Raw genomic sequence first — 27,443 nt, 5'->3', positions numbered from 1 at the left:
TGGTTATTTTAAAAAAACTTTAAGGAATATTTTGATAATGTATAAAAATCTTAAATAAATAAACTGTAAAATGGAAGTTTTTAATTATTTTTTTTAAGTTAAACTTACGATTTAAAACGATAACTAATGTCCAGTTAACTTAATCTGTTTAATGATTCAAAACCAACTTTTAAACAATATCTGGACATGCAATTAGTATTGTTCTGAGAAGTGATAAATTACTTAACTATTCAGTATGTTATAATACCCCGTGAGAATGTTTATTTAAATTTAAATCAGGCAGAGCCTGAGAACTTTTATAAAGAAACGTTACACAACTAAATGGTTACAATTTTTATTTACTTTTTTTATTTATATATTTTACTGTCTATTAATCTCAAAGTCTCAGACATTTTTACAAAAATTTAGAACGTCGAACTTCATGAAAACTAAATTTCTGCACCAGTTTTATTGGCAAGAATGCAGTCCCAAGTAAATAAGGATAAAGTTTATGAAGAACTTGATTTGACCCAAGAAGGTTTGACAGAGGAAGAAATTTTAAGACGGAAAACAAGATTGTTTGTTGGTGGATTAAAGTTTACGTCGGAAGATCGAGTGCTAGAGGAATATTTTTCTAAGTTTGGAGACATCAAAGAAGCCATAATCATAAGGGATCGCAATAACGGATGTTCTAAAGGATACGGGTTTGTAAGTGCGTCGATATACTTTTAACGAGTATATTGACGAAATAATACTTATCGGATAAAACTAAACCCTTTTCGAGTTCAAGACATAGACTGATTTTTTGTTTCTTTCAGATGGGTTTCAGAGCACATTAACAGACTCTCTTAGAGGACTTTTTATTTGTTTTTTTAATGAAAGATTTCCTTATTGATGAATGAAAGAATTCTATGCTGAATGTAAAATATAAATAATGTCCAAAATAAAGTTCAAAAGATTTAGTGAACATCATCCCAGCAATACTTATTAATATATTAAAAACTTATCAACACGTTTTTTAGACTTATTAAACACGTTTTGTGCTTAACTAGATTATGTTTACCTAATAATTCGAACACCTTTTTTTTGGACCTTATTTAATATTCATTAAAGAAGTCTTTTGTTCCTTCATTCAAGAAGTCTTTTGTTTATCTATATGTCTTTTATTAAAAAACAAATGGAAATTAAGTTCCTGTTAATGTGTTCTAAAATTGCATATGATAGTGATAAACAAATCAGCCAAAAATGTATTCCTAAAGAATTTAGTTTTGTCCAATAAGTTGCCACTATAATAAACTAAAAATAAAAATTTGCTTATAAATATCGATAAAAAGCTTTTCAGAATATATCAATAAAGAAGATAAGTAAACATAAAATCCTATAAAAAGTGCTGGTAAAAAAAAAGAAAAAAAGTAGTTACAAAAAAGAAAGAAACATCAATAATACAAATTATGGTAAAGTTTATATTTGTTTTATATTAAAAAAGTTACATTTAAGGAAGTATAGTATTTTTTATTAATCGTTTCAGCAAATAAATTAAGTTTACATTACATTTTACTCTTATATATGAATTAACCGAAAGGAAAAGTACAAAATAGAATCCCTAGAAAGTCTAGAAAAAGATTTTTATTCATCCTAGTTTTTATTAGATTATCATTTTTATTTATAGAGCTCCATATTAATGTAAAACAAGGTAAATACCAAAATTATTTTCTACTTTAGCTTAAACTCGGTTCATTACGTGAGTAGAACAATAAGGATTAGGTGATATAATATGATTAAAACATGATGTCATCCAACCACATGTAATATATTATATATGTAAAATACTTTGATGTCATTTTTTAAAATTTGCTTTAATTTATAAAGTTTTATTTCTTAAACATTAAGAGAACAGTATGAAAAAATGAACAAATATAGAAATAATAAAGATTATGAATATGAAAAATGAGTCCACTTTTTTAAGAAACACATATAATGGTTCAACTGCATACTCAATACAGTTATGTATTTATTTTGACAGATTTTGCATGGAAAAATTGCCTCAGTCCTATGTTATTTCGCTCTCAAGATTCAAAGACTTCCAAGTTTTCTTAGATTTTCATAATTTGTTTTTTGAATAATTAAAAAAGTGGTTTTGTGACTTTAGCCGTTTTTACAAACAGCCCACCATTTGGATCCAGGATTTAGAAAAAAAACTTACCATATTAAGTTTCATTATTTTGTTTATAATATCAAAAAAAAATTTAACTCTCTATTAAACTTTCGATTTCAAAACAATTGCGAAAACTAAACGCATCGTTAATACTCTGTAACTACAATATCATTTGCAAGTTATTTAAATAGCTTTATTTATTGATCAAAAGTTCAGAATTTATTTTTTCCATCATTAAAAAAAATCTTGAATTTCATTAAATGGTTTTCTGCAATTTTAATATTTTTAAATGTTGCAGTTTTGTAGAACATCTTTTATTTTAAAGTGTGAAGCTATACTTTTAAAAGGCTTTTTAATATTTTTTAAATTCACATATATATATGTATATATAGATATTCTCCAGGCATGGAACTAACTTTAAACACTTATATGTTCATACATAAGTCAAATAATGTAAGGATACTTTACAAAAAACTGTAATGTGAGCATGGAAACAAAAAAGCCCTTAAGTTTTGGCCACAACTGCTCAAACGTTAGAGCAACAAGTTGATAAAGTATTTTATGCAATATTCTTTAAAATTTAATAATCATCTATAAGTTTTAAATTTCATCTTTTAGCATTCAAAAGTTACGACCTTATAAAATTTGAAACCCTCTTTAACTGAGAGGGGTTCAAATTTTATAAAGTTATAATTTTTTAATGCTAAGAGATTATTGTATGAAACTTAAAATTTATTGATAATATCTATCTATAATTTATTAAATAATGCGACATAAAATATTATAACTTTAATTATAAAATATTATAATATCCAACTTATTGTTCTCACGTTTGGAGTAGTTGTGGCCACAATTTTTAGGGATTTTTTGTTCCCAGACTCGAATCATCGCAATTTTTTACAAAGCATCCTTATTTGACCTAAGTATAAACATATAAATGTTTGAAGCTTGTTCCATGTCAGAAAGTTGACTATCTAAAATATATTTTTTTTTTGCCCTTTTTTTCTTCATAACTTTGTTGCTTAAATAAAAATGATAATTTTTATCCGCGTAATAGTACGTTGACAGTACATGAGGCTATCCCAGTTAACATTTAACGTATGTAAAGCCATCGCGAACGTCGGCTGATTATTCTGATTTGAATCTAACGTTGATACAATGTCATGTGTTCAGAAATGAAGTTAAGAATAACACCGACGCAACTAAAAACAGCACAGTTGCACATTGGTTCAATGTATGTAAACTTTGGACCAATCCAAATTTCAAAACAACCAATCTTTGCGATGTAAACACCGCAAAAGTTGATTGTTTTTACAACTTTAACTCTATTTATTAAATGAGTGAAATAATAAGAGTTTCTCAAAAGTTTGAATAAAAAAAATAATTTCTGAGCATGGCTATTAAATATAATTTTTAAGGTAACCATGAGAACTCACGAGAGTTCGTTAAAAGCAACAATTAACAAGTCACCCAAATTGGACGGACGAAAATGTAACGTAAATTTTGCTTACATTGGAGAAAAGAAAAAAAAAAGTAAGTTAATGTCTTAAATATTTTATTTATTTATTATTTAAGCCAATAAGATACTATTTTTATTTATGTGACGGTTACGTGTGTGTCGTTTTGACAAAAGCGCTTATTTAGTGTTGTGTAGTTATAAATTATAGAATGAAGTAATTTATTTTTCACATTTAAATTTTGGTTCCTCAAGTATTTAAATTCTCTCTATTATTAATATTAATGAAGCCATGATTAAAAGCTCACACCTAAACATATTTATATCATTTGTAATGACATTATAAAACAACATTATACAATAATGTCAATTTTGCTATTAACTTTGTATTGTTTAATGAAATCTGCTCTTACTCGTTCGGTTAGCGTTGTCAAGTTTAATCATCAGCATGCCAAGCATACGGTTGCCAGCTGATGTGGTTGTGAACATTAGTTTACTGACCTTTAAATCATTAGTTATTACAACGCCTAGATCACTTTCAGACGTTTTGCACAATAGCTGGTGCAGTTGACCAACAGTGTCGTTCATTATCTAGATTGCAGTAGATTTTTAATTGTTGTTGCGACTTGCGTGCATAACTTTGCACTTACAGTAAAAGACATGAGCCATGTGTGAGACCACTTTATTGCTTCAATGATGTTGTCTTAGGGTTTTTTTAGTGTCTTCTACCAATTTAGTTAACTCCGACTATTTTATAGTTGTTTGCATACATTTTGAAAAGGTGTAGTACTTTTTCTGGTAGGTCATTTAGGTAGATAAGAAATAGGAGTGACGGTACTTTGCTTGCCTCAAGCGACAAGTGAAATAGTTAAGCTTGCCGCACAGTAATTAAAAACGCGTGGATGAATGCTGTTGAATCCCATTGATTTAGTTTTGATCAGATACGAAAGTTTTTCTTTGACAGTCTTGTATGTTGTGAAGGTTTTCGGTTGGTGAATGCTTGTGGAGTGAAGGTTAAATATTGGGAGAGGTCCTATCAGCTTAGTTTTGGAGACTGATTCAAAATAATCATTTAGTGTGTTGCAGATTACTTCAGGGTCTGTTGTTGTTTGATTGTTTGTTGTTTCAAGTTGATAAATTCGGTTAATAAAAATCCGCCTCATAAACATTGTTTATGAGGTGGAACTGGTCAAAAAAAGCAGGCAAGACTTTAAACTTATCCACTTACACGTTAAGAGCATGCAAAAAATACCCAACCATTTATTAAACAAAAACTGCAGCTTTTACTAACTTTTTTACTAATTAACTTGTATTTTTATGTTTTCATTTTCGAACCTCTAGCGTCTACAAAAATTTTGTGCGTCTTAATAAAGATATTTTACAGCCCATTATAAACTACAAAAAATGCATAATTTTTAACATAAATATTATTTTTTAAATTAATTTTATGGAATAACTGTCTTACTTGCAGCGCTTTCTTTTATTTAAGAAGTAATAAGGCTAATGATCTATTTTGCATTTTTTTAGTTTTATAGAAAACGTCATATTTTGTGTATTTTGAAAATCATTTTCAAATAAGTGCATAAGAATTATTAAAGCATTTTGCATCACCTCATTAACATGATCTTATCACGTGTTCACATTTTATTGATTGGATTAAACTAAACAACCGCAAGTTATAAGTTTAATACAATAGGATTTAAAATGCAAGTGATGATGTAAACTTAAGTTTGTGTAAAAATGATGCTACTTTGCAAAGTAGCTCAAAGATTCCAAGATTGTATCTGTCAAGTTTTCCAATGTAAATTAATAATAAAACCAAGTAGTTGCTGAAGAAATAAAGTTCAGTTTAAAAGTGTATAAATACAACCACAAAATTTGAAAATAACAATTTATTTAAGTGATTAATAAAAGAGCTAGTAGTTTGATGCACAATTGTTGGTTTTGTTCGGCGAAACCTTAGTTTCAAGTTTTTTTTTAATAAGTTAATTAGATTGTCACAGATAATAAAATTGTTTTTCTATTAGTTTTCATTGATGTTTTTATTTATTTAAAAAAGAAATGATTGGAAAATAATAATACCTTGATGGTTTTATGGTTGCCTTAGCTGTTCAAATTTTGGAGACTTTTCCCTTTAACTTGCTTAAAAGTTGGATATTTTGTACTTCTGCTTTTTAAATTTTTATCGTAAAAATAAGGGATAAAAATCGAACTAATAAGAGCGCCTACTTTTAACTACTTTGGCAATTTGGAAAAAATATTTTGCATATGCCATATTTAGGTTCAGTAGTTTTAACTGCACATTAAGAATCAGGGACTACACTTGATCTAGAGCCCCTTTCATACGCTAACTATTTTTTTCTAATTATAATTAATCATCGCAAATTTATATATATATATATATATATATATATATATATATATATATATATATATATATATATATATATATATATATATATATATATATATATATATATATATATATATGTATATATATATACATAATTATTGTTTTATATTTACTGTTTACGCTTTATAATTATATTTATTTATCTTTTATATATTTATGTTTTTTATATCAAAACTGCAAAATGTACGTTATAACAATAAAATAGTAAGACCGTAACACATAGACACGCACACACACACACACACACACACACACACACACACACACACACACACACACACACACACACACACACAAAAGATGACACCATTTTTGCTTTTGTTTTTGTAAGCTTTATATTTATATGCTTTTGTATAAACTTTCTACACGTGATCACAACACCTTTTAGTTAAAGAAAAATTAAGCTCTTCAAATCAAATGCAAATGTTTAATCATTACAGGTATGGATTATTTTTTAGTAAAGATTTTTATACAATCTATTTTATAAATTGCAGTTGTATTCTTATAGACATATTTTGTTTTATTAAAGGAGTGTGGGGTAAGATGCTTACTGTGCCATTGGTTCAATTATTTAACACCCTATTATTTAAGTTGAAATAGTGCCTTAAATCTGCATTAGTTTTAAATATTGAACATTATATAGAACAATAACAAAAGTTTATCATTCTGCTATTTCTAAATATTTATACAAAAAATGTTTTATATCTTATGTTAAATGTATTAAGAAGTGTTGGCTGACAAAATGATTCAGTATAAAGATATCATATTTAATTACCAGACATCACATTTCTTACAACTTGAACAAAAATACATTTCTAAGATTTTTTTCATTCATAATTTTTACTATACTATTTTAAAAACTATTGAGAAAAATAAAAGCGACCTCAACTGCTATAAGTTGTTATTGCTTAATTTAAATTATCTGTTTTATAATTATTTTAACTATTTTAATTATTTTTTGATATTATTTTAGGAATATTAAACAGTTATTTCCTGTATCTTCATTAATAAAATTTTGTTAAAAGTGTAAATAATTAAATTAAACCCATTAAATAATCTCTTTAAAATCCCCATTTGAGAAATATTTAAAATGTAACATAATAATAAGTGAAAATATTTTAGGACATGACATGTAACTATTCTCAAGAAACCATGTGCTGCTATTTTTAGACCATGCATCGTCAGCAAATTTTTATGCGCCATATCGTCAGAAGTCCACTTTTATGCGCCATATTTTAAATATTCACAATTTTTTTCTGAAACCTGAGTATAAAGAAAAGTAGTTATTTGGAATACGATGTAAAATCTTTTTTTGTAAAATAACTTTACAGTAAAAAAACATTGGTTGCCTCTTAAGTTTTTTATCTCTTCGATACGAGGCTCAGCCGTTATCTAATTTTTTTTATCTCTTCGATATAAGGCTCAGTCATTGTCTGATTTTTTTTATCTCTTCAATATGAAGCTCAGTCGTTGTCTTATGTTGGAAACACAAATGTCAAAAAGAAACTAAGTTTTAAGTAACTCCATTGAATGTGCAATATCTGTCATTTTATACTTTTCAGGAAACACATGAATTGACTCAACTGTCTCCTCTTTTATGTGAGAAACCTGTCTTACTAAAACATTTCTTTACAATGTTTGTTGATACAGCGTCTCATTATTTGACCAACAAACTGTCAAACAACATTTGCAATATAAAAGGTTTTAATGGTCGGATAACTTATTGCTCCAAAAGTCCAGTTTTAGAGGTTGTGTTAGGTGTTAGAAACAATAATTTGATTAATTTAATATAATCAACATTAAGATAAGCCGGACAGTTGCCTATGAATAGAGCAACCTTTCTAAAATATACGGAAACTTGCAAAAAATATTCCTACGTAATTAGGAAAAAATTTCATAGCCCATCCAAGGTTTATTTTAGGACTCTGACAAAATAGACTTTGACACCTTTTAAATATTATGGTTTAACTGTCTTTCCTATTACTAACATGAGCAGCATTTCAAAAACGTTATTTCCTGCAGCTAGACTTGTTAAAACGTTATTTCCTGCAGCTAGGCTTGTTAAAACGTTATTTCCTGCAGCTTGTTAAACAAATTTGCTAAACTTTTTTACTTCACATCGTTTAAATGAAAAGATTTTGTTGAAAGCTGTGAAGAGAAATAAATTAAGTTTATCAATATTGTAAATATCCCTCATTTTATACATTGCTGTCATTTCCTCTATGCATGTCTTTTTCATTCCAGAAAACAAGAGGCTAAGTTATGTCAGCAATCAACTAAAGTCATTTTTATGAATCCGTTATATCAAGGTCTTCCGCAAAATTTTAAGCTTTTTTTATAATAATATGTCCAACGATTAGTACATTTCGATCACGTGATTTTAATTTCATTCAACCAACACTACAATTTTACAGGAACATTTTTTTTAAGTTGAATCTTTTTCTAAATTTAAAAGCGTTCTTTTAAATGGGAGGTAACTCTATTTTTTCCAAAATTAAGTTTTTTCAACACTTGGGTTCTTTATTGAAAAAGGTACAAATCTAACTTTGTTAATATAAATTTAAAATAGTTCATCATCTTTATTTACGATAAAAAAATTAATGATATTCAAAAATATGTCGCCGGATAATTTTGGTTTTATTTTCACAAAAAAGTTTATTTTAATTTCTCAAAACAATAAAAATGTGACTTGACGCCTATAACAAAAATGCTTATTAATTATGATATATAGGTAATGCAGTGGCGAATAAGGACTTTTTGGGGCCGAGGCAATTTAAAGCAGGAGGCCTCTTTCCATGTCATTAATTAAAGATTTTATTTCCAGAGTTTCTTTTAAAAAAACCTGTTATTTTGAATCAGAGATCCTAAAACTGCTTTGTCCATAGTTTAAACCCCCCTAGCCCCCATTAATCCAGCACTATGTTAATTTTATCAATATGCAAAAAAATGCAAAAAATAAACAGTACAAATTTTCAAGAGTTTTATGATAAATTAACAACTAATGTATTATTTGATATCGATTGATTATGGAGTTAAAAATGCATCCCATTTTTATCGATTGATTATGGAATTAAAAATACATCCCATTTTTAACTTGACGTTTTGTTGTGCATCATATATTTCCGCATAATGTTTTTGAAATGCAATGTATTGGTATTTTTAAGTTTCCATGAACATTATGCAATCCAGTTAAAAAGCATCCAGTTTAAATGAAATATCAAGACTTAGAAAAAATAATATTTTTTATGCCAAATTGAAAACTTTTGACAACATGCTTGATATATGTTTGATGTGTGACAACGTGCTTGATATATGTTTGATATGTGACAATATGCTTGATATATGTTCGTGTAATTGTTATGATACAGGAGTAGAAAGAAAAAAATGCAAATGTAGCTTTAACGAGTCCATGAAAGAATGGAATTCGTTTTTTGGACAAAAGCAACGCAAAATTAACTTGGACTACTTGATCATACTTACACACCTACTTACATAAATACGAAACACGAAAATAAAATTGTATCAAAGCAATAGCAGTTCAATGCGCATAAACTTATTTAGAAAGTGAGGGAGCATTATTAAAGCCTCTCTAAAAGACATGAGAGTACTTAATGAATCAAATATGCTTGATAAAAAAAAGTAGATCAAGAAAGACTTTGTGATGGACATAAAAATTTAATTGGAAGAAAATGCGCAAATTTAAAATTGCAATGTATTGGTTCTGATGGAAGAGAAGTCAATGCAGTAATATCTACAGGGACAGTTTATATTATATATAAGAATATATAAGAATATATAAGTTTATATTATATATAAGTATATATAAGAATATAATATTACAAAAAGTTTGAGAAACAAGCAGAAAAAATATGGGTAATAACACCAGATAATGAAATTTTTTGCTGCATTGCTGATGAAATTCTCCTTTTAATACTTGAAATGGGTAGTAGCGGTTCTTTAAATGCTATCTTGTGATAGCAACTGTGTTATGCACAAATGACGTTTTGAGTAAAACACAAAAAACAAACTAAAAGTTCGTTATATTACAAAAAGAAGCATGAAATTAAAAACATCCGCTTAACATAAAACACATAATAAACAAAAAGCTTTAGTGTTAGTAAGATATTTTTGTTTAGAAAATTGAATAAGTTGAGATTTGCTTTTTTAATAATGTGTAGCTATGGCGTTGCTAAGGACTTCAAAAAGCTAATTTGTCTAAAAAAACACACATTTTTACAAACTTATTTACTCATTTTATTAAAAAAAAATTAAAACTACTAATAATTAAAAATATCAACATTTAATACATTAATTTTTTCTAAAAAAATTTTTAAAATTAGTAGGATGTACCACCTTAAGTATTCTAAATTATCCTTGTCATAGTCAGAATATGGAAAGAAATTTTGGAATAATCACGAAGACATCTGAAATTAGACATCGTTATAAAAAGCTTTTTAAAATTGTAATAAACTTATTGGAATTCAGGGGGAAAAGTTTAATTTTAAAGCACAATGGAAATAATACATTTATATAAAAATAAAAACAAAAATTGTTTTTATTCTTTTATATTTTTATACAATTTATATATTACATAATTTTATAGCATTTAAAAAACGTTGGTTATACTTTTTTATTTTTAAAAGTTCATTTTTGTGCTAACGTACTTAAAATTGGTAATGTATGTACAGGAAGCGTTTTTTAGGATTCTATTCGTTATTTAAAAAACTACTTTCATAGAGCATTTGTATAGCTAAATTATAAGAAAAATTTGTGTAGCATAATCAAATCATTAGAAATATTTGGTATAATAATAATAATTTAGATGAAAAATGACATTTTTCTATAAAATGCTATAAAATTGGATTTTGTGTGCGACTTCTGTAAAAGCTAGCACAGAACTTGAAAATGCTATTCATCTTTTATATACAAAAACTCTACACAATATGCTTCTTAAAGAAATTTACCCGCCCTACAGTGTAGTTTTAATGTTTTTAGAATGATTAAAACAGAGTTTTCTTGTCTAACTTTCTAAACTTCGCATAAAAATGTCAGACTAAATATCGTCTGTATTATTTGTAGTTGTCATTATTTATAATTATCATCTATAAGTATCGTCTGTATTATTTGTAGATTTTTTTATTTTACTTCAACTTTTAACATTTTTTTCCAGTTTTTAAAAAGCAAAGCTTAGCAAATAAAACGTTTTGCTTATTAATATTTAAATTAAAAAAAATAAGTTCTCTGTTATAAAGCGTTATGCTGAGTATAAATTTATTTTTCTTAATACGATTTAATATGTTTTAATTTTTTTAACATAAACTTTTTAGCTTAAAGAAACACTTCATTGCTCCTTGTGCTATAACCTTGTTTACAAACCAATATTGTTCAGCCTTACCTGCTTATCAGCAACCAAATCATTTTTTTTGTATAAACGCGATTGAAGAACAGGTAACCATTTTTAATGGATTAAAAAATGCGTAACATTAAGCTTATATATTAAGGAACAGAACATAAAAAAGAGAAGAAAAAACATTTAAAAAATGGAAAACCAAAACCAAAAGCAAATTTTTGAAATTATTCACAATATTTGTAAACCTTTGCATTTTGAGTCTGGATATTTTTGGCGTTTTTTGATTATGAAAAGTTATATTTATCTATTGTTATAAAGTAAATGTATGTAGATGGCTTCGCATCTTCTAACTTCTTCAAATTCTGTTTAAGGAAACAAAATTTAAAACAGAAAACGCATTTACTTTCTACCTAACTTTTTTTATTTGCTGTTGGAGATTTTTTTTTATTAACAGGCATCTATATAATCTATATAATCTTTTTTTTATTAACAGGCATCTATAGTATCTATAATAAAATTGTCTTTGTTAAACAATTTCATTCCTAGTTTATAAATATATATATGTATATATATATATATATATATATATATATATATATATATATATATATATATATATATATATATATATATATATATAAAGAAAATAACCAACTTTTGTTGGCTGTCTTGCCAATCACCATGCAAAATAACTAGATAAGGAATGCATGTTATTTGGCACAAAAATGCGATTGGTCAACTTTAGATAGTATTGGTATGTCAAGGAATTGTTTCAGGAATGACACCTTCTCAGTGAATTTTCAAATTGGTTTATTCCCTATCAAGAGGTACTTTCTTTGAAACTCATATATATCGACATTACTCCAATTCAATTAAAGGTTATTATAGTTAACTATTTTTTGCTGTTATTATTATGACGTTTAATGCATTTTTGCAGTTAACTATCATTTGTATCAGTATCACTTGTAAATCCTGACCAGTAATATCACTATATAAATAATATTGAAGTCTCTTCTGGACAAAACTTATATAAAAGCAAAAAATGTTTAGTCTCTGCAACTTGATAAAAAAAGAATCATCGTTTCTAATTTGCCTTGTTCTACTTCAGGTTACAACTTATGTCAGAGAAACTCTAACTGTTGTTTGGAGAAATCTAAAACCTTCGCTTACTTTTTATTGTCTACCTATAGAATTTGAATATAAAAAAGTAACAACTGATTTATTACTCATCAAAGAAACCACTTTGAAAGTTAAGATCCTTAGAAACTTGTAGAAAATTATGTTAAGTTATCTCATGGCAAGCCCATTTCAGTAACACTTACATTCAATTTACTATAATAGATGGAAAAGCTCATACTGCCTTATAAAATGTTACAAGTTCCTGTCAATGTGGGTGTTTCCATAAACGACATGAACAACACTGACAAAATTATTTTAGATATTTTCACAATTAACCATGCTCGAATAAGCGTCTGAATTTTTATAAAAGAATATAAATGACCCAAATAATCACTCTTCTGTACAGGTTTCATAAACGGTGATCAGTAAATTTATAGATATCAAATGAAAATTAAAAATTTCATGGACTAAGGGATCGTCCATAAATAACGTAACGCAAAATTGAACTTATAGACAACAGACAAAGGATTAAAATTTTTCTCGCGCAGAGTCATTAATTAAACCTCCTCTGCGAGGAGCAATAAACAGCCTTTAAAGTCTAGCGGAACCGCCGCGCAAAAGTGCAAACTGATCCCCTACTTATATTTTTTAAATAAGTTTTGCGTTGCGTAATTTATGGACGATCCCTAAAGAAAACTTTTTCACTAATTAATGTTTATAAGCTAAATCAAGCTTAAAGCACAACTTGAATATTTAAAAGGCTTTTAAAAAAATCTTGGTTTTTAGATTTACAAAAAAGACACTTCTTCGTTTTTTAAGGATTCCAATCATTTCACTTACTTGGCTCCAAATCCTTCTCAGTGTTTTTCTATGCAGCCGATTTTTGAACGTTTTGTGGATTACCCGTTGTTGACTACAAATAAAATTTACGATTCTGCGCAACAAGATGGCTACTTTACCCAATGACTAACCACGATTCATTCCAATATAAGTTAAAAGTTGTTTTCTTTTATTAATCAAAGTCAATGGTGGAATTTAAAAAAAAAAATCCAAAAAAAAGTTTTCTTATTTATTTTTATAAACATTCTTAATCATATTTTATTAATTTTGTCAATACATTGTCATCTATTTTATTTGTAATTGAACTTGATGCTATTGTAATTAATTTTATAGTTGTATGCGTTAACGTTAATACTTTATGACTAGATAATTTTAAAAGAATACGCGTTACAATTCATTACTTTTTTAAAGTTTATCTCTTGACAAGGTTCAGAAAATTCCCAAAAAAGGTGTTTCATTTACGTGAAAAACTTTTGTTTCATTTGTTTTGCTGATGAATTGATCAGTCACTAATTTTTTATTTGAGTATTTCATATTTTTTAGGTAATTTTACTTTGGTGGTTTTAGTCTGAATTTTAAATAGTACATTATTTAATTAATAACGCTATGATTTAGAAAAGGTGTTATAGGTTTATAGATCTATTATGGATTTTTTTATAGATCTATTTTAGTTTTTTTAAAGATATTTTTCCAAAATATACAAGAAAAACGCGACGCTAAATGTGGATTAATTCAATGTGGTGTGAGTTCAAATTATCCAGTTTAGTCTAGATAGATTGTCATTATTTTTATTTGTGAACTTTGTCAAAAGCCAGGCAAATAAAAAAAATGAAAGTTTTCAAACTTGTATAATTTTATTAAGACTCAGTTACGACTTTGTCACAAATTACACGGTTTTGAATCTTCAAGAAGCTTTAAGAATTTTTAAAGCTTTGCGATGGTTTAGCATTTCTTCAAGTAGATTTAATTTACATTTTTAGTACTCTGTTTAAGAGTCAAAGTGATATTAGTACTTTCGACAAAGTGATATAAAGACAGTTTTCGACAAAGTGATATTAACTAGTGACTGTTGACAGTTTTTAGACATTTTTCGAAAGTTATTTTGACAGTTTTCGAAAGTTATTTCGACAAATAAAGTTACAGTAAATACTTTTCTCAGTTTTTTTTATGTTTTTTATTTTTTTTTCTTAAAAGACATTGCTTTGAAAACGAAAAATAAAAAAATTCTTCCATAAATGATGAAAATCAACGGTTGCACTCAGAGCAGTATGTTGCACAACTGATGCAACTAGTGTAGTAGAGCAAATTATACATATGATAAAGATAATAGCGTCCTAATCTTTCTGATGCCTTTGGAACAAAAAGAACATTAAAATCAGACCTTATTTTTCAAAAAGGTTAAAAATTGCTGTCGATTATTAAGCAATAAAAAAGCAGCCATATTAAAATGTAAGATATAAAGAGGTACAACTAAAAGCAAGTAGATACGAAAGTGTCGAGCCGTTACTCAAGGAAATAAATGCTCTAAATGTATACAAACTAAATATATACCATAACTTGTTATTTATGTTTAAACTTCAAAATGAAATGATTCCAAAATATTTTTTTAAAAGTTTCACTCGAATTAATCATAAATATGAAACAAGACATTCAATGAGTAATTACTACATCCCACTAACATCACTCAAAAAATCTGACTTCTCGACTATATGCCGGGGACCACGCTTGTGGAATTCGGTTCTTGACGAAAATATGAAAAAAATAAAATCTATTGCTACATTTAAAAGAACTATAAAAAAACACTTACTAAATTTAAACATTACGTACATTCTCTCATTTTTTTGAAAAAAAAAAATCGAAATAGTTTTGTATTTTTAATTTTTTATGTACTTTATTTAATTTTAATATTGTATTGAATATGTATATGCATATGAAGCGAATAAAATTTTTGTTTTTTTTGTTTTTTTGTTTATTGTCTTTAATATGTATACGAATATGTACAGATTTGTAATTTTTTATTTGTTATTTCATATTTTAACTTTATCTTAAATTTCTTCTTTTTTTAACTTTAAGTTCTTTTTTTTAACTTTAAGTTCTTCTTTAACCTTCTAAAATTTCTAACCAATTTTTTTTTTTTTTTTAAACTTAATAATTTCACTCTTTTATGTAATATTGGAAAATGTAAAATTTAATTGTATTTTTTTTTTGTATTTCACAAAGGGGCTTGATGATAAGTCATTTTGACTTCTACTTGCCCCAGTCAGCTTGTAATTATATATATTTGTTTAAATTTATAGATAACATTGTAAAATGTGTAAAATGACGAAATAATGACGAAATAAATAAATAAATAAAAATCTTTATAGTGTCACTGTATTGTTCATATAAATAGAATTACTCAGTCGTAGCGCAATGGTTAGAGTTCTGGCTCAGAACCCAGAGATCCGAGATTTGACAAAAATTTAGAATAAAAAAATATTGCTAAAAATTAATTTTTTCAAAAACTCATGAAAGCTAAAGGGTGTCTAAATTGATTATAAAGAGTCTTTTTTAATATAAACTTATTTTTTTCTAAAATTCCTTGTCAAAGTTTTAGTATTAAAAAAATAATTTGCTCGGATACTTATTTTTCTGAATGTACATTGCACGGCTTTTCCAAACTTCCAAATTATATTGGGTAAACCCTATTTGTATATATATAAACACTTTTTAAGCAGTTGAATATCTATTTTCTTAATAAATATGATACCCAAATATGCTTCAAATGCAACCATTTTGAGAAAAAATTATTTTATTTTGATGGAGCAGAAAAAGATTACTACGTGTCGGAAAGAACAAGCTGAATTTGAAGAAGCATGTATAAAAGGTAGCCAAACAAATAAAACCAACGTATAAAGTTCATCCGCAACTTCCATCAACAGCTTTGGTGGAGCAAAGTTTGTGTTCAAAAGAATATTTTTTTTTTTTCCATCACGTAAGTATTAATCAAAATTTAAGTCTACGGTACAAACGTTCATAGTTTCTCTGCTACAAGGAAGAATTCTGCTTAACAATGCAGACGGGCATATCTGCCAGAGTGACTTTAAAAAAAACTACTTGCCCACTTTAGATCATAAGCAAGACTACAATTTAGTTCTTCAAACTTAAGAGGGTGTATCTTTTAATTCAATCATTTTAATATTAATGCTTGATTCTACAGGAGTTTCTTGCATAAAATAAAACATAACTCTTAGGTTTAGTTTTTAGAGAGAATACATTCACTATCTTCATAATAGTTTTTAGAGAGAGTACATTCACTATCTTCATAATAGTTTTTAGAGAGAGTACATTCACTATCTTCATAATAGTTTGGAATAAAATCTTATTTACTTTCTTCTTTTTAAACTTAATTTCATTTTAATAATCAAGGTGCTATTTATTTATTTAGTTTTTAGAGAGAATACATTCACTATCTTCATAATAGTTTTTAGAGAGAGTATATTCACTATCTTCATAATAGTTTTTAGAGAGAATACATTCACTATCTTCATAATAGTTTTTAGAGAGAGTACATTCACTATCTTCATAATAGTTTTTAGAGAGAGTACATTCACTATCTTCATAATAGTTTTTAGAGAGAATACATTCACTATCTTTATAATAGTTTTTAGAGAGAGTACATTTACTATCTTCATAACAGTTTTTAGAGAGAATAAATTCACTATCTTCATAATAGTTTTTAGGGAGAGTACATTAACTATCTTCATAATAGTTTTTAGAGAGAGTACATTCACTATCTTCATAATAGTTTTTAGAGAGAATACATTCAATATCTTCATAATAGTTTTTAGAGAGAGTACATTGACTATCTTCATAATAGTTTTTAGAGAGAATACATTCAATATCTTCATAATAGTTTTTAGAGAAAGTACATAATAGTCAAAAAAACTATTATGAAGATAGTGAATTTACTCTCTCTAAAACCTATTATAAAGATAGTGAATGTATTCTCTCTAAAAACTATTATGAAGATAGTGAATGTATTTTCTCTAAAAACTATTATGAAGATAGTGAATATACTCTCTCTAAAAACTATTATGAAGATGGTGAATATACTCTCTCTAAAAACTATTATGAAGATAGTGAATTTACTCTCTCTAAAAACTATTATAAAGATAGTATATGTATTCTCTCTAAAAACTATAGAGAATACATTCACTATCTTCATAATAGTTTTATCTTTGCTCTAGCTAATAATAATGTAATTAATAATATGATAAAATAGATATGTAAATAAGAAAATAAATTGAAAAAGCTAAAAAAAAGAAAAAAAAGGAAGAAAAAACAGTAAAAGAAAAAAAGAAAAAATCTTCATAATAGTTTTTAGAGAGAGTATATTCATTATCTTCATAATAGTTTTTAGAGAGAGTACATTCACTATCTTCATAATAGTTTTTAGAGAGAGTACATTCACTATCTTCATAATAGTTTTTAGAGAGAATACATTCACTATCTTCATAATAGTTTTTAGAGAGAGTACATTCACTATCTTCATAATAGTTTTTAGAGAGAGTACATTAACTATCTTCATAATAGTTTTTAGAGAGAGTACATTCATTATCTTCATAATAGTTTTTAGAGAGAATACATTCACTATCTTCATAATAGTTTTTAGAGAGAGTACATTCACTATCTTCATAATAGTTTTTAGAGAGAATACATTCAATAACTTCATAATAGTTTTTAGAGAGAGTACATTAACTATCTTCATAATAGTTTTTAGAGAGAGTACATTCACTACCTTCATAATAGTTTTTAGAGAGAATACATTCACTATCTTCATAATAGTTTTTAGAGAGAGTACATTCACTATCTTCATAATAGTTTTTAGAGAGAATACATTCACCATCTTTATAATAGTTTTTAGAGAGAATGCATTCACTATCTTCATAATAGTTTTTAGAGAGAGTATATTCACTATCTTCATAATAGTTTTTAGAGAGAGTACATTCACTATCTTCATAATAGTTTTTAGAGAGAGTACATTCACTATCTTCATAATAGTTTTTAGAGAGAGTACATTCACTATCTTCATAATAGTTTTTAGAGAGAGTACATTCACTATCTTCATAATAGTTTTTAGAAAGAGTACATTCACTATCTTTTTTTTTTTTTTTTTTTTTGTACTATTTTTATTTTTTATTTATTTTGCCGTTGATAAATATTACAAAAAAGAAGTTACAATAAAAGAAAAATCCTGGCAGGAGCAAGAAGAAGACAGGTTGTCTTATCACCGAGTCCCGTCACACAAAAATTTACATGCACAATAAATGATAAAAGACAAAAAGACAGTATAAATACAAAAACAAAAAAAAATCAAATACTTCAGCAATAAAATAATTTGTTGCTAACAATCTTCCAGCAGAATAATTTTAAAAATAAAAAAAGTAAAAGCGACAGAAAATCATGAAAGTTATAAAAAAACAAAAAAAAATGCGTTGTTTAATTAAAAAAAAAAAAAAATAGCAATATATGTAAACATAAGTATTTGGGCTGATTATTTAATATCATCAAAAGTATGAACGAAAAAGACAATTTTATTTTCGTTATCTTTTATACTAATGGTTAGAAACCATTTTAATATAAGCTAAAGAAAGTGATAAAGATTTAATTTATTTTCAAGCGAACCAGTCCAAACCTTTAAATTGTTTTCAAAAAAGGTATTTGAAATCTAATATATCGAATTCCATTTTCAGTAAATACCGTTTTGAATCATCCTTAAAACTTTGCAAAGTGCAGTTTAAAACGAAGTTTTGTTTTTTACTAAAGATTGGAAGAAATTTTTTCCAAACTAAAGGTCCCCGATATTGAATTTGGTACGAACTTAATTTAAGAAGGTTTATGGGAACCACAAAGTTATTCACTGAAAATTTGGTTGGATATTTATGGGAGATTTCATTAAAGTAGGATTGAAATGTTACTGGAGAAAACCCAAGTTTTGCTTTAAACATAAATAACATTACTTGATGAATATTAAGCTTATAAATATTTAAAGCTCCAAACTGACGTAAGAGAGGTTCGCATTGTGTTTTTCTATTTGCCTTAAATACTATCCTGCAAGCATGTTTTTGTTTACTATAAATTTTTTTGAGTTTAGTGTGATTAGTGCTACCCCAAGAAATGTTACAGTATGAAAGATAACTGTGTATAAACGAAAAATATAAATTTTTTAAAGACTAGTTATTAAGAAAAGGTTTTGTACGGTATAACATGGCAATATTTTTTGAGATCTTACCTTCAATATATTTAATATGAAATTTCCATGACAATTTTTCATCTAAGAGCCCTCCCAGAAAGTTTGTAGTCAATTCCCTTTTAATTACTTTATTATTGATTAAAAGATTAGGTAGTTTAAGAGGAATATTCTCGGCTTTACTAGGTTTATGGAATAGGATAAATTTTGTTTTCTCTACATTTAATGATAGTCGGTTACTTATAAACCACTCGTTGATTTTATCTAATTCTTCGTTAAATATTTTAAAAAGAATAGTAATATCTTTGTGAGAGTAAAACAAATTAGTGTCATCTGCAAATAAGATAGTATTTAATACTTTTGATGATAAATATAAGTCATTTATATAAAGTAAGAACAATAATGGTCCCAAAATAGAACCTTGGGGTACTCCACAAGTTATTAAGTTGTTTTATGAGTCTTTTGTTTCTTTAAGTACAAATTGCTTTCTGTTAGTTAAGTATGATTTAAACCAAAGTAAACTTTGATTCTTAACACCATAGTTTTCTAATTTTTTCAAAAGAATTTCATGATTTACTGTGTCGAAAGCTTTGGATAAATCAATAAAAACCCCTGTTGTATAGCAATCACTATTAAATCCATTTGATATATGCTTAACCAATTCAATTATTGCATGGTTAGTAGAATGATTTTTTTTAAAACCGTCATGATTTTTATATAAAATCTTATTTTCAGATAGATATTTATAAAGTCTGTTGTACATAATGCGTTCAATTAGTTTAGAAAAGTATGGTAAGTCTGAGATTGGTCTGTAGTTTGAAATATAGGTCTCATCGCCAGATTTGAAAATAGGTGTTATTTTTGCAATTTTTAGTTTATCTGGAATATGACCTGATGTAAGGGAGAGATTAAAAATATGGAATAATGAGGGTTCGATAATATCAAAAACAGATTTAATTACATTAACATTAATTTGATCTATACCTGCACTTTTATTTTTTTTCAGATTATTAAAAGCAGTATGTAGTTCACTTTTGGTTAAAATCGGTTCTTCCATAATTAAATCAGTTGTTGCAAGATATGAATCAAATTTCTTTTGACCAACTGGAATTTTCGCTGCTAGGTTTGGGCCAACATCGAGAAAAAAATTGTTTAATTTCTCAATAATAACTTCTTTATGATAAATCATTTTTCCCTCAATAATAAGTTTTTGCGGTAAGTTATTTTTTTCAATTTTATTTTTCCCAATTAAGTCTCTAATAACACTCCATGTTTTTTGAGGGTTTCCTTTGTTTTTTTCAAGCAGTTTAGCATAGTAATTTACTTTTGATCGTTTTTTAGTTTTTTCAAATAAACTTTTATAATTTTTGTAATTAGTTTCATTTTTATAAGTTTTATTTTTTAAATATTTATCATACAATTTTTGTTTTTTCCTTGATGATTTTAGTAGGCCTTTGGTCATCCATGGGAATACAACCGACCTTGAGTTTATTACTTTCACTTTTAAAGGAAATGCCTTATCATACCTTTTAGAAAATTGGTTTAGAAATAAATCATAAGCATTATTTACATCGTGTGATTGCAGTACAAGGTTCCAATCGACGTAATTATTTAATAAATTTTTAAATTGGCATATGGAAATTTCATTGATTTGTCTCATGAATACTGTTGATTTGTGGGTAGCATTATTTAGAGTAACGCTCTCAGTAATAAGGAATATAGGAAAATGATCGGTTAAATCAGTCTCGATTATACCAGTTTTAAAACGGCTATTATGAAAATTGTTAGTTATAACATTATCTAATAATGTCGATGATTTTTTAGTTACTCTTGTTGCTTTGTTTATAATTGGGATAAGGTTGTATTCGAGAAGAATATCAATAAAAGTTTTTGCTTCACTATTTAAGGCATGGTTGAGTAAGTCAATGTTGATATCCCCAACTACGTAAACATGCTTTTGCAATATATTTTTTGTGTTTAGGAATGTGCGCAGATAAGTTTTGAATGTTTTTAAACTACCAGCTGGTGTTCTATAAATAGCATTGATTATAAAATTATTAGCTAATTTATTTATTATCTCAACGCATAATGCCTCACAATCTGTATTGTTTACATTAAGATCTTTACGCTGAATAAAATCAATAGAATTGTGAACGTATATGCTTATACCACCACCAACGCAAATATCGCGCATTTGATGAACTGATGTATAGTTTCTTAACTCAAAATTAGAATTTGTTTGATTGCTTTTAAGCCAAGTTTCTGTGAAACAAATTATTTTAAAATTATGATTAAGTTCTCCCAATAAACACTTAAAGTTCTCGAAGTTTTTATTCATACTTCGAATATTAATATGCAATATTGAAAATTTATTCTTATTCTCACAGAGATATTCATCTTCTTAAAAACCTTACAGCTGAAATACCTTACAGCTGAAATACCTTACATTCTGAAATACCTTACATTCTGAAATACCTTACAGCTGCAAGGTTATGAGAAACACTTCTACCTTTTACTTAAAAACTGCATAAGATCTTCATAATAGTTTTTAGAGAGAATACATTCACTATCTTTATAATAGTTTTTAGAGAGAATACATTCACTATCTTCATAATAGTTTGGAATAAAATCTTATTTACTTTCTTCTTTTTAAACTTAATTTCATTTTAATAATCAAGGTGCTATTTATTTTACGTTTTTCACCTTAACTGATTTACTGATATTTGTGAAATACCTTACAGCTGCAAGATTATGAGAAACACTTCTACTAGGGTTGCCAGATGTCCCGATTTTACGAAGGAGAACTAAGTAAAAAAAATATTTTTACATATTTGGCGCAGAATTCTCCTTCGTAAAATCGGGACATCTGGCAACCCTACTTCTACCTTTTACTAAAAAACTGCATTGCGGCAACATCTCATTAATTTTGATTTACAACATATATTTGTCATTTTATAAAGTCTTTTGTTTATTAAATTGTGTTAAAACTTTTATCGAACAATAGGCCTTAGTGGCCGAAGTGGTTAACTCGCATCGTTCTGAAATAAAATGACGCGATTTAAAAAAAATATTTGAAGTTTCACAGATGTTATATACATAACATATATAAAATTATAATATGCTAGCTGACCGGACCCATAAAATGCTTTTTTTTTGTAAATCTATTCCACACCAATCTTTTTTTTACATATTTTTAATATAATATACTAACTGTCCGGACCAGTAAAAAAACTGGTATTTGCCAAATCGTAGTCGAAAAACAAATCTTTTTGGAAATTTTTTATACCGATTACAATTAATTAATTTATTCCAAGAGGGATGGGGCAGAGGATTTTCTAAATAAGCACAGCTTTAATGCATAGCAATAAAGTTGCGCTTGTGTATAAACAATTTTTATAAACAAATATGTAACATGCAAATGTAAAAAGTTCACTTACATAACGTTATATACAGGATATATCGTTATATATCGTGATGATATATAACGTTATCGTGTGTAATATAAGAAAACTTTTCTAATAATTACAAGTCCTTTTTGCTTAAACTGTTTTGTTTTGAATTTTTGTACTTATGTTATTGTATTTGAAAAAAAGGCTTAAAAAAGGCATTATTAAAAGTGACATATCTATTCGTTTTCCTATTTTCTTTTCAATAGATATTTATGCAAAAATTTTACTTAATGAAAAAAAATCATTTTAAAAACGAATTTTTCATAATAAAAACCTAAAATCTTTTAAATATCAACTATCTTTAGTTAATTGGGACATTATTAACTTTTCTAAAGACATAAGTTACAAAATACAAATCTTTTTAAAAACTTTTTATGAAATATATGACATTAATTTTCCCAAAATAGAAGAAAATTACAAACATAAAAAATTAAATCGCCATGGATTACTAAAGGTATATAAAATCTTCTAAAATTAAACAAAAACATTATATTAAATATTTAAAATCAAAAACAACTGAGAGTAAGACCATTTATAAAAATTACGAAAGATTATTTGAACGCCTAATGAAAAATTTAAACAAAATATACCACACTGATTTACTTAAAAATTACAAATTAAACTTAAAACGCACTTGGCAATTAATAAACGAAATTACTGGTAACACTAAAAAAATATCGCAATCTTTGCTCTCGGTTATTAAAGAAGATGATAATTATTTTTTGATCAAATAGCAATTGCTTCCGAATTTAATAAATATTTTGTATCTGTAGGACCAAATCTAGCCGAAAAAATTTCAAACCCTAAAAAATTAATAAAGACAACATATGACCCTCTAAACTCCTATCTAAATTTTTTTGATGTGTCTTTTGATGAGTTTGAAAGTGCTTTTAAATTGTCAAGTCAAATGAAGCAGTTGGTCCAAAAGATGTCAATAGGAATGTTATTATAAGCTGTTTTGACGTTTTAAAATACATACTTATCCAAATTTTTAAATGTTCTATTAATCAGGGAGTTTTTCCTGATGATTTAAAAATAGCAAAAATTATTCCTATATTTAAAGAAGGACAAAAAACTAATGTAAGACACTATCGTCCAATTTTTATCCTCTCTGTTTATTCTAAAGTTTTAGAAAGAATTTTGTACAACAGAATACACAACCACCTTTTATCAAACAAATTATTATATAACATGCTAAATGGATTTTAAAAAAAATAATTCAACAGAGCATGCTATTATTCAGCTAACAAGAAGCATATCAGACTTATTTAATAATTCTAAATTCACATTGGGAATAACTATTGATTTAGCGAAAGCGTTTGATACCGTTGATCATAAAATTCTCGCTAAAAAATTAAAATATTATGGTATAACAGGCAATGTTTTAAAATGGTTGAAAAGTTATTTATCTTATCGCAAACAATTTGTTTACGCCGATAAAACATTTTCATCAAACTTGTTAAATATCACATGTGGAATTCCTCAAGGATCTATATAAGGACCTATTCTTTTCCTTATTTATATTAATGATCTATACAAAGCCTCGGATTTGATAACAATTTTGTTTGCTGATGACACTAACTTATTTATGTCACACAAAAGCATTCCTACTCTATTTCATTACGTGAACATCGAGTTAATCAAAATATCTGACTGGTTTAAAACTAACAAACTATCTCTTAACATTGATAAAACTATATGGACCCTTTTCCATCCTCTTATCAAAAAACTGCCAATTAACATTCCCCGACTTTTTATTGAAAGTATATAAATTAAAAAAGTAAGAGTAACCAACTTTCTAGGTGTTTGTATAGATGAAAATCTTACATGGATAGATCACATTAAAAACTTATCAAGTAAAAATTCAAAAAGTATAGGAATATTGTACAAAGCAAGAAATGTTTTAAATAAACGTACTTTAGTACAATTATATCACTCATTTATTCATTGTCACATAAACTATGCAAACATTGCTTGGGGTAGTACAAATAAAAATGAACTTAAACCTCTTAATTGACAGCAGAGGCATGTTGCACGTTTTATATATTTTAAAGACCAGTATACCCATGTCAAGCCTCTATTATTTGAAATGAAAGTTTTTAATATATAGGAGCCTAATATTTTTAATATTTTTTTTTGTTTGAATGTAAAACCAATTCATCCCCGATTTCTTTCCATAGTTTGTGTTCATCAAAAGATAAAAATAAAAACATTTTACGCACTGATAATTTTATTAAGAAGCCCATTTTTCAAACAAATCTTTTAAAGTTTTGTATTGATTATCGCATTCTTATGGAAAAAAATAGTTTTAAAAATTTTTACTGAGGATTTTATTCATCAAAGTAACTTCTTTTCTTTTAAACAAAGTTTAAATAACTCATTTTTACATTCTTATGAAATAAAATAGCTTTGAAAAACTATCAAAGTAACTACTTTTCTTTTAAACGAAAGCTTAAAGAACTCATTCTTACAATCAAAGATTTAGCAATATACTTCTGATATTTGTATATATATATATATATATATATATATATATATATATATATATATATATATATATATATATATATATATATATATATAAATATATATATATATATATATATATATATATATATATATATATATATATATAAATATATATATATATATATATATATATATATATATACACATATATATATATATATATATTCATATATATATATATATATAAATATATATATGAAATAAAACATCTAACAAATTTAATATAGTTTTTAGATATCTCATCTCTCTATTATTGCAAATCTTTTTATTTACTTTTTATTTCAAAACAAAAAATATAAGTTTGTATATGTTTAAAAAAAAACTCAACTTTACTTAAGCTTACCTATCATTAGGAATCATAAAATTTCGAGTTTTTACTATGTTATCAACATCTTAAATAGTTTCAGTAATTCTTAGACCATGAACCGCAGAGTTTTAAGCAAAAATTATATTTTTTTAAAATGTATATATTTTCTCTAATATTTCATTTTTTAATAGATATTCAAACAAATGTCCTAATACACTGTAATATGCGCGATATTACTCTAGTCGAAATATTAATTCATCAAGAGGTCTGCTCAAGAAGTTCTTTTTACTGCTATTGATATTATATTTACAGCTTAGGCTTATTTTTAATTATAGTTACACTTATAATATAACATCCGCAAAACATAAAAAACCCAAAAGAAGCAACAAAAAACATTAAAATAAACATGAGAAAAAAACTCTACCCAAGAAGTTCTTTTTACTGCTATTGATATTATATTTACAGCTTATGTTATATTTACAGCTTATATTTACACTTTTAATTATAGTTTATAATTTAGTTATACAATATCACTGTGTCATTTTCTATTTTTGATGGTTCCATCACAACTTTTTTAATTGACTTCATATTTTTTAATCAAGATTAGTGAGGGTTTGTATTTTGAAATTTATCATTATTATGCCAAAAATAAAGTTCCGACAATTTCTAAAAACCGAACTTTTAAATTAAACTCATCGTTTATATTGAAGAAGTTTTACGTTATTTGTAGAATTTTTTTTCTGGAAGAAAAGAAATTGTAATTTAGGAATATTTAGCTACTATGGTTACACAGTGTGTTGGTGGCAAGATTAATTTTAAGGAGGTTATTATTAGATCTTTTCAGTATTTTACCTCATCCAGAAGTTTTTATAATCAATTCTAAACAAATTACAATCTTCTGTAAAAACTTCGACAAGAATAACTTTAAAAGTTTCTAAATTAAACGAGAAGCATTTTTTAACTAATATTTTTTTAATATGTTGAAGAAAAACATAAAACTTGTTTTTATTGCATTATGTTAATGTTAAAAAAATGTTGTTATACCATGGTGGAACATTATTCGGAAAAGCAATTGACGACTCAACTTATCTTTCAAAAACTATATTGGTTCTAATGGTTAATTAGAGGACCATTCTTCATTCACAAAATGATACCTATTAAAAAGTGAATTAAAAAAAGTATTAGAAATAATAGGCTCACTGAAAAAACTGGTCAACTTATTTTTTATTATGAAGGAGTATTTAAAGTAGCACAATGGGATCATTTTAAAAAACTTTATGAACTTGAATCCAAAAATTTAGTTAAATTATCTACCTGTTTGAGGATATTTTGCGAAAAAACTTACCATGTTTTAATTATTCATCCAGGACTGCAACATATAAAATAAAGACATGATACAGCAGATTTTATTAACATTTTTGTATAATGGTGGAAAGTTCTCAATTTTAAGGAAACAGGTGCAGGTGATAGATTAAATGGTGAGTTTCAAGCAGTAATTAGAGATCCTAAAGATGATAGATTAGAAAATATTTTAATTTTTAAAAACGTGGTTTCAAAAATGGCTGAGATGCAAGATAAAAAGGAGAAGCAACTTACTTGTGACACTACACAGTC

At 26.3% G+C, this 27,443-nt stretch overlaps 1 protein-coding gene and 1 long non-coding RNA gene across 3 annotated transcripts in view; one reads left to right on the top strand and one right to left on the bottom strand.

Annotated features, from left to right (window-relative positions):
- Positions 1 to 253: 253 nt before the first annotated feature.
- On the top strand, positions 254 to 13,712 carry LOC101236821 (RNA-binding protein 38). Of its 2 annotated transcripts, none has more exons than XM_065796138.1 (6): positions 254 to 324; positions 409 to 687; positions 3,553 to 3,667; positions 6,392 to 6,443; positions 11,331 to 11,451; positions 13,259 to 13,712. In XM_065796138.1, the coding sequence occupies exons 2-6, from the start codon at positions 460 to 462 to the stop codon at positions 13,436 to 13,438; spliced, it is 696 nt and encodes a 231-aa protein (XP_065652210.1). In that variant the 5' UTR covers positions 254 to 324; positions 409 to 459; the 3' UTR covers positions 13,439 to 13,712. The 2 variants fall into 2 exon arrangements, with proteins under 2 accessions (XP_065652210.1, XP_065652211.1); XM_065796139.1 differs by having other exon boundaries at positions 13,292 to 13,590.
- A 12,549-nt stretch (positions 13,713 to 26,261) lies between these two features.
- Positions 26,262 to 27,443, bottom strand: part of LOC136079065 (uncharacterized) — a 1,756-nt gene continuing 574 nt past the window's right edge. Inside the window, exons 1-4 of the long non-coding RNA XR_010637916.1 lie at positions 27,426 to 27,443; positions 27,175 to 27,334; positions 26,874 to 26,983; positions 26,262 to 26,763 (exon numbers count right to left, since the gene is read on the bottom strand). The exon at positions 27,426 to 27,443 is cut by the window's right edge and continues 574 nt beyond it. This is a non-coding gene — a long non-coding RNA (uncharacterized LOC136079065). The remainder of the gene's footprint in view (positions 26,764 to 26,873; positions 26,984 to 27,174; positions 27,335 to 27,425) is intronic.

This window comes from Hydra vulgaris, chromosome 04 (genome assembly GCF_038396675.1).
Source record: "Hydra vulgaris chromosome 04, alternate assembly HydraT2T_AEP".
NCBI lineage: Eukaryota > Metazoa > Cnidaria > Hydrozoa > Anthoathecata > Hydridae > Hydra > Hydra vulgaris.
The sequence above is the reverse complement of the archived record's forward strand: the minus strand, read 5'-3'. Positions and strand labels throughout refer to the sequence as shown.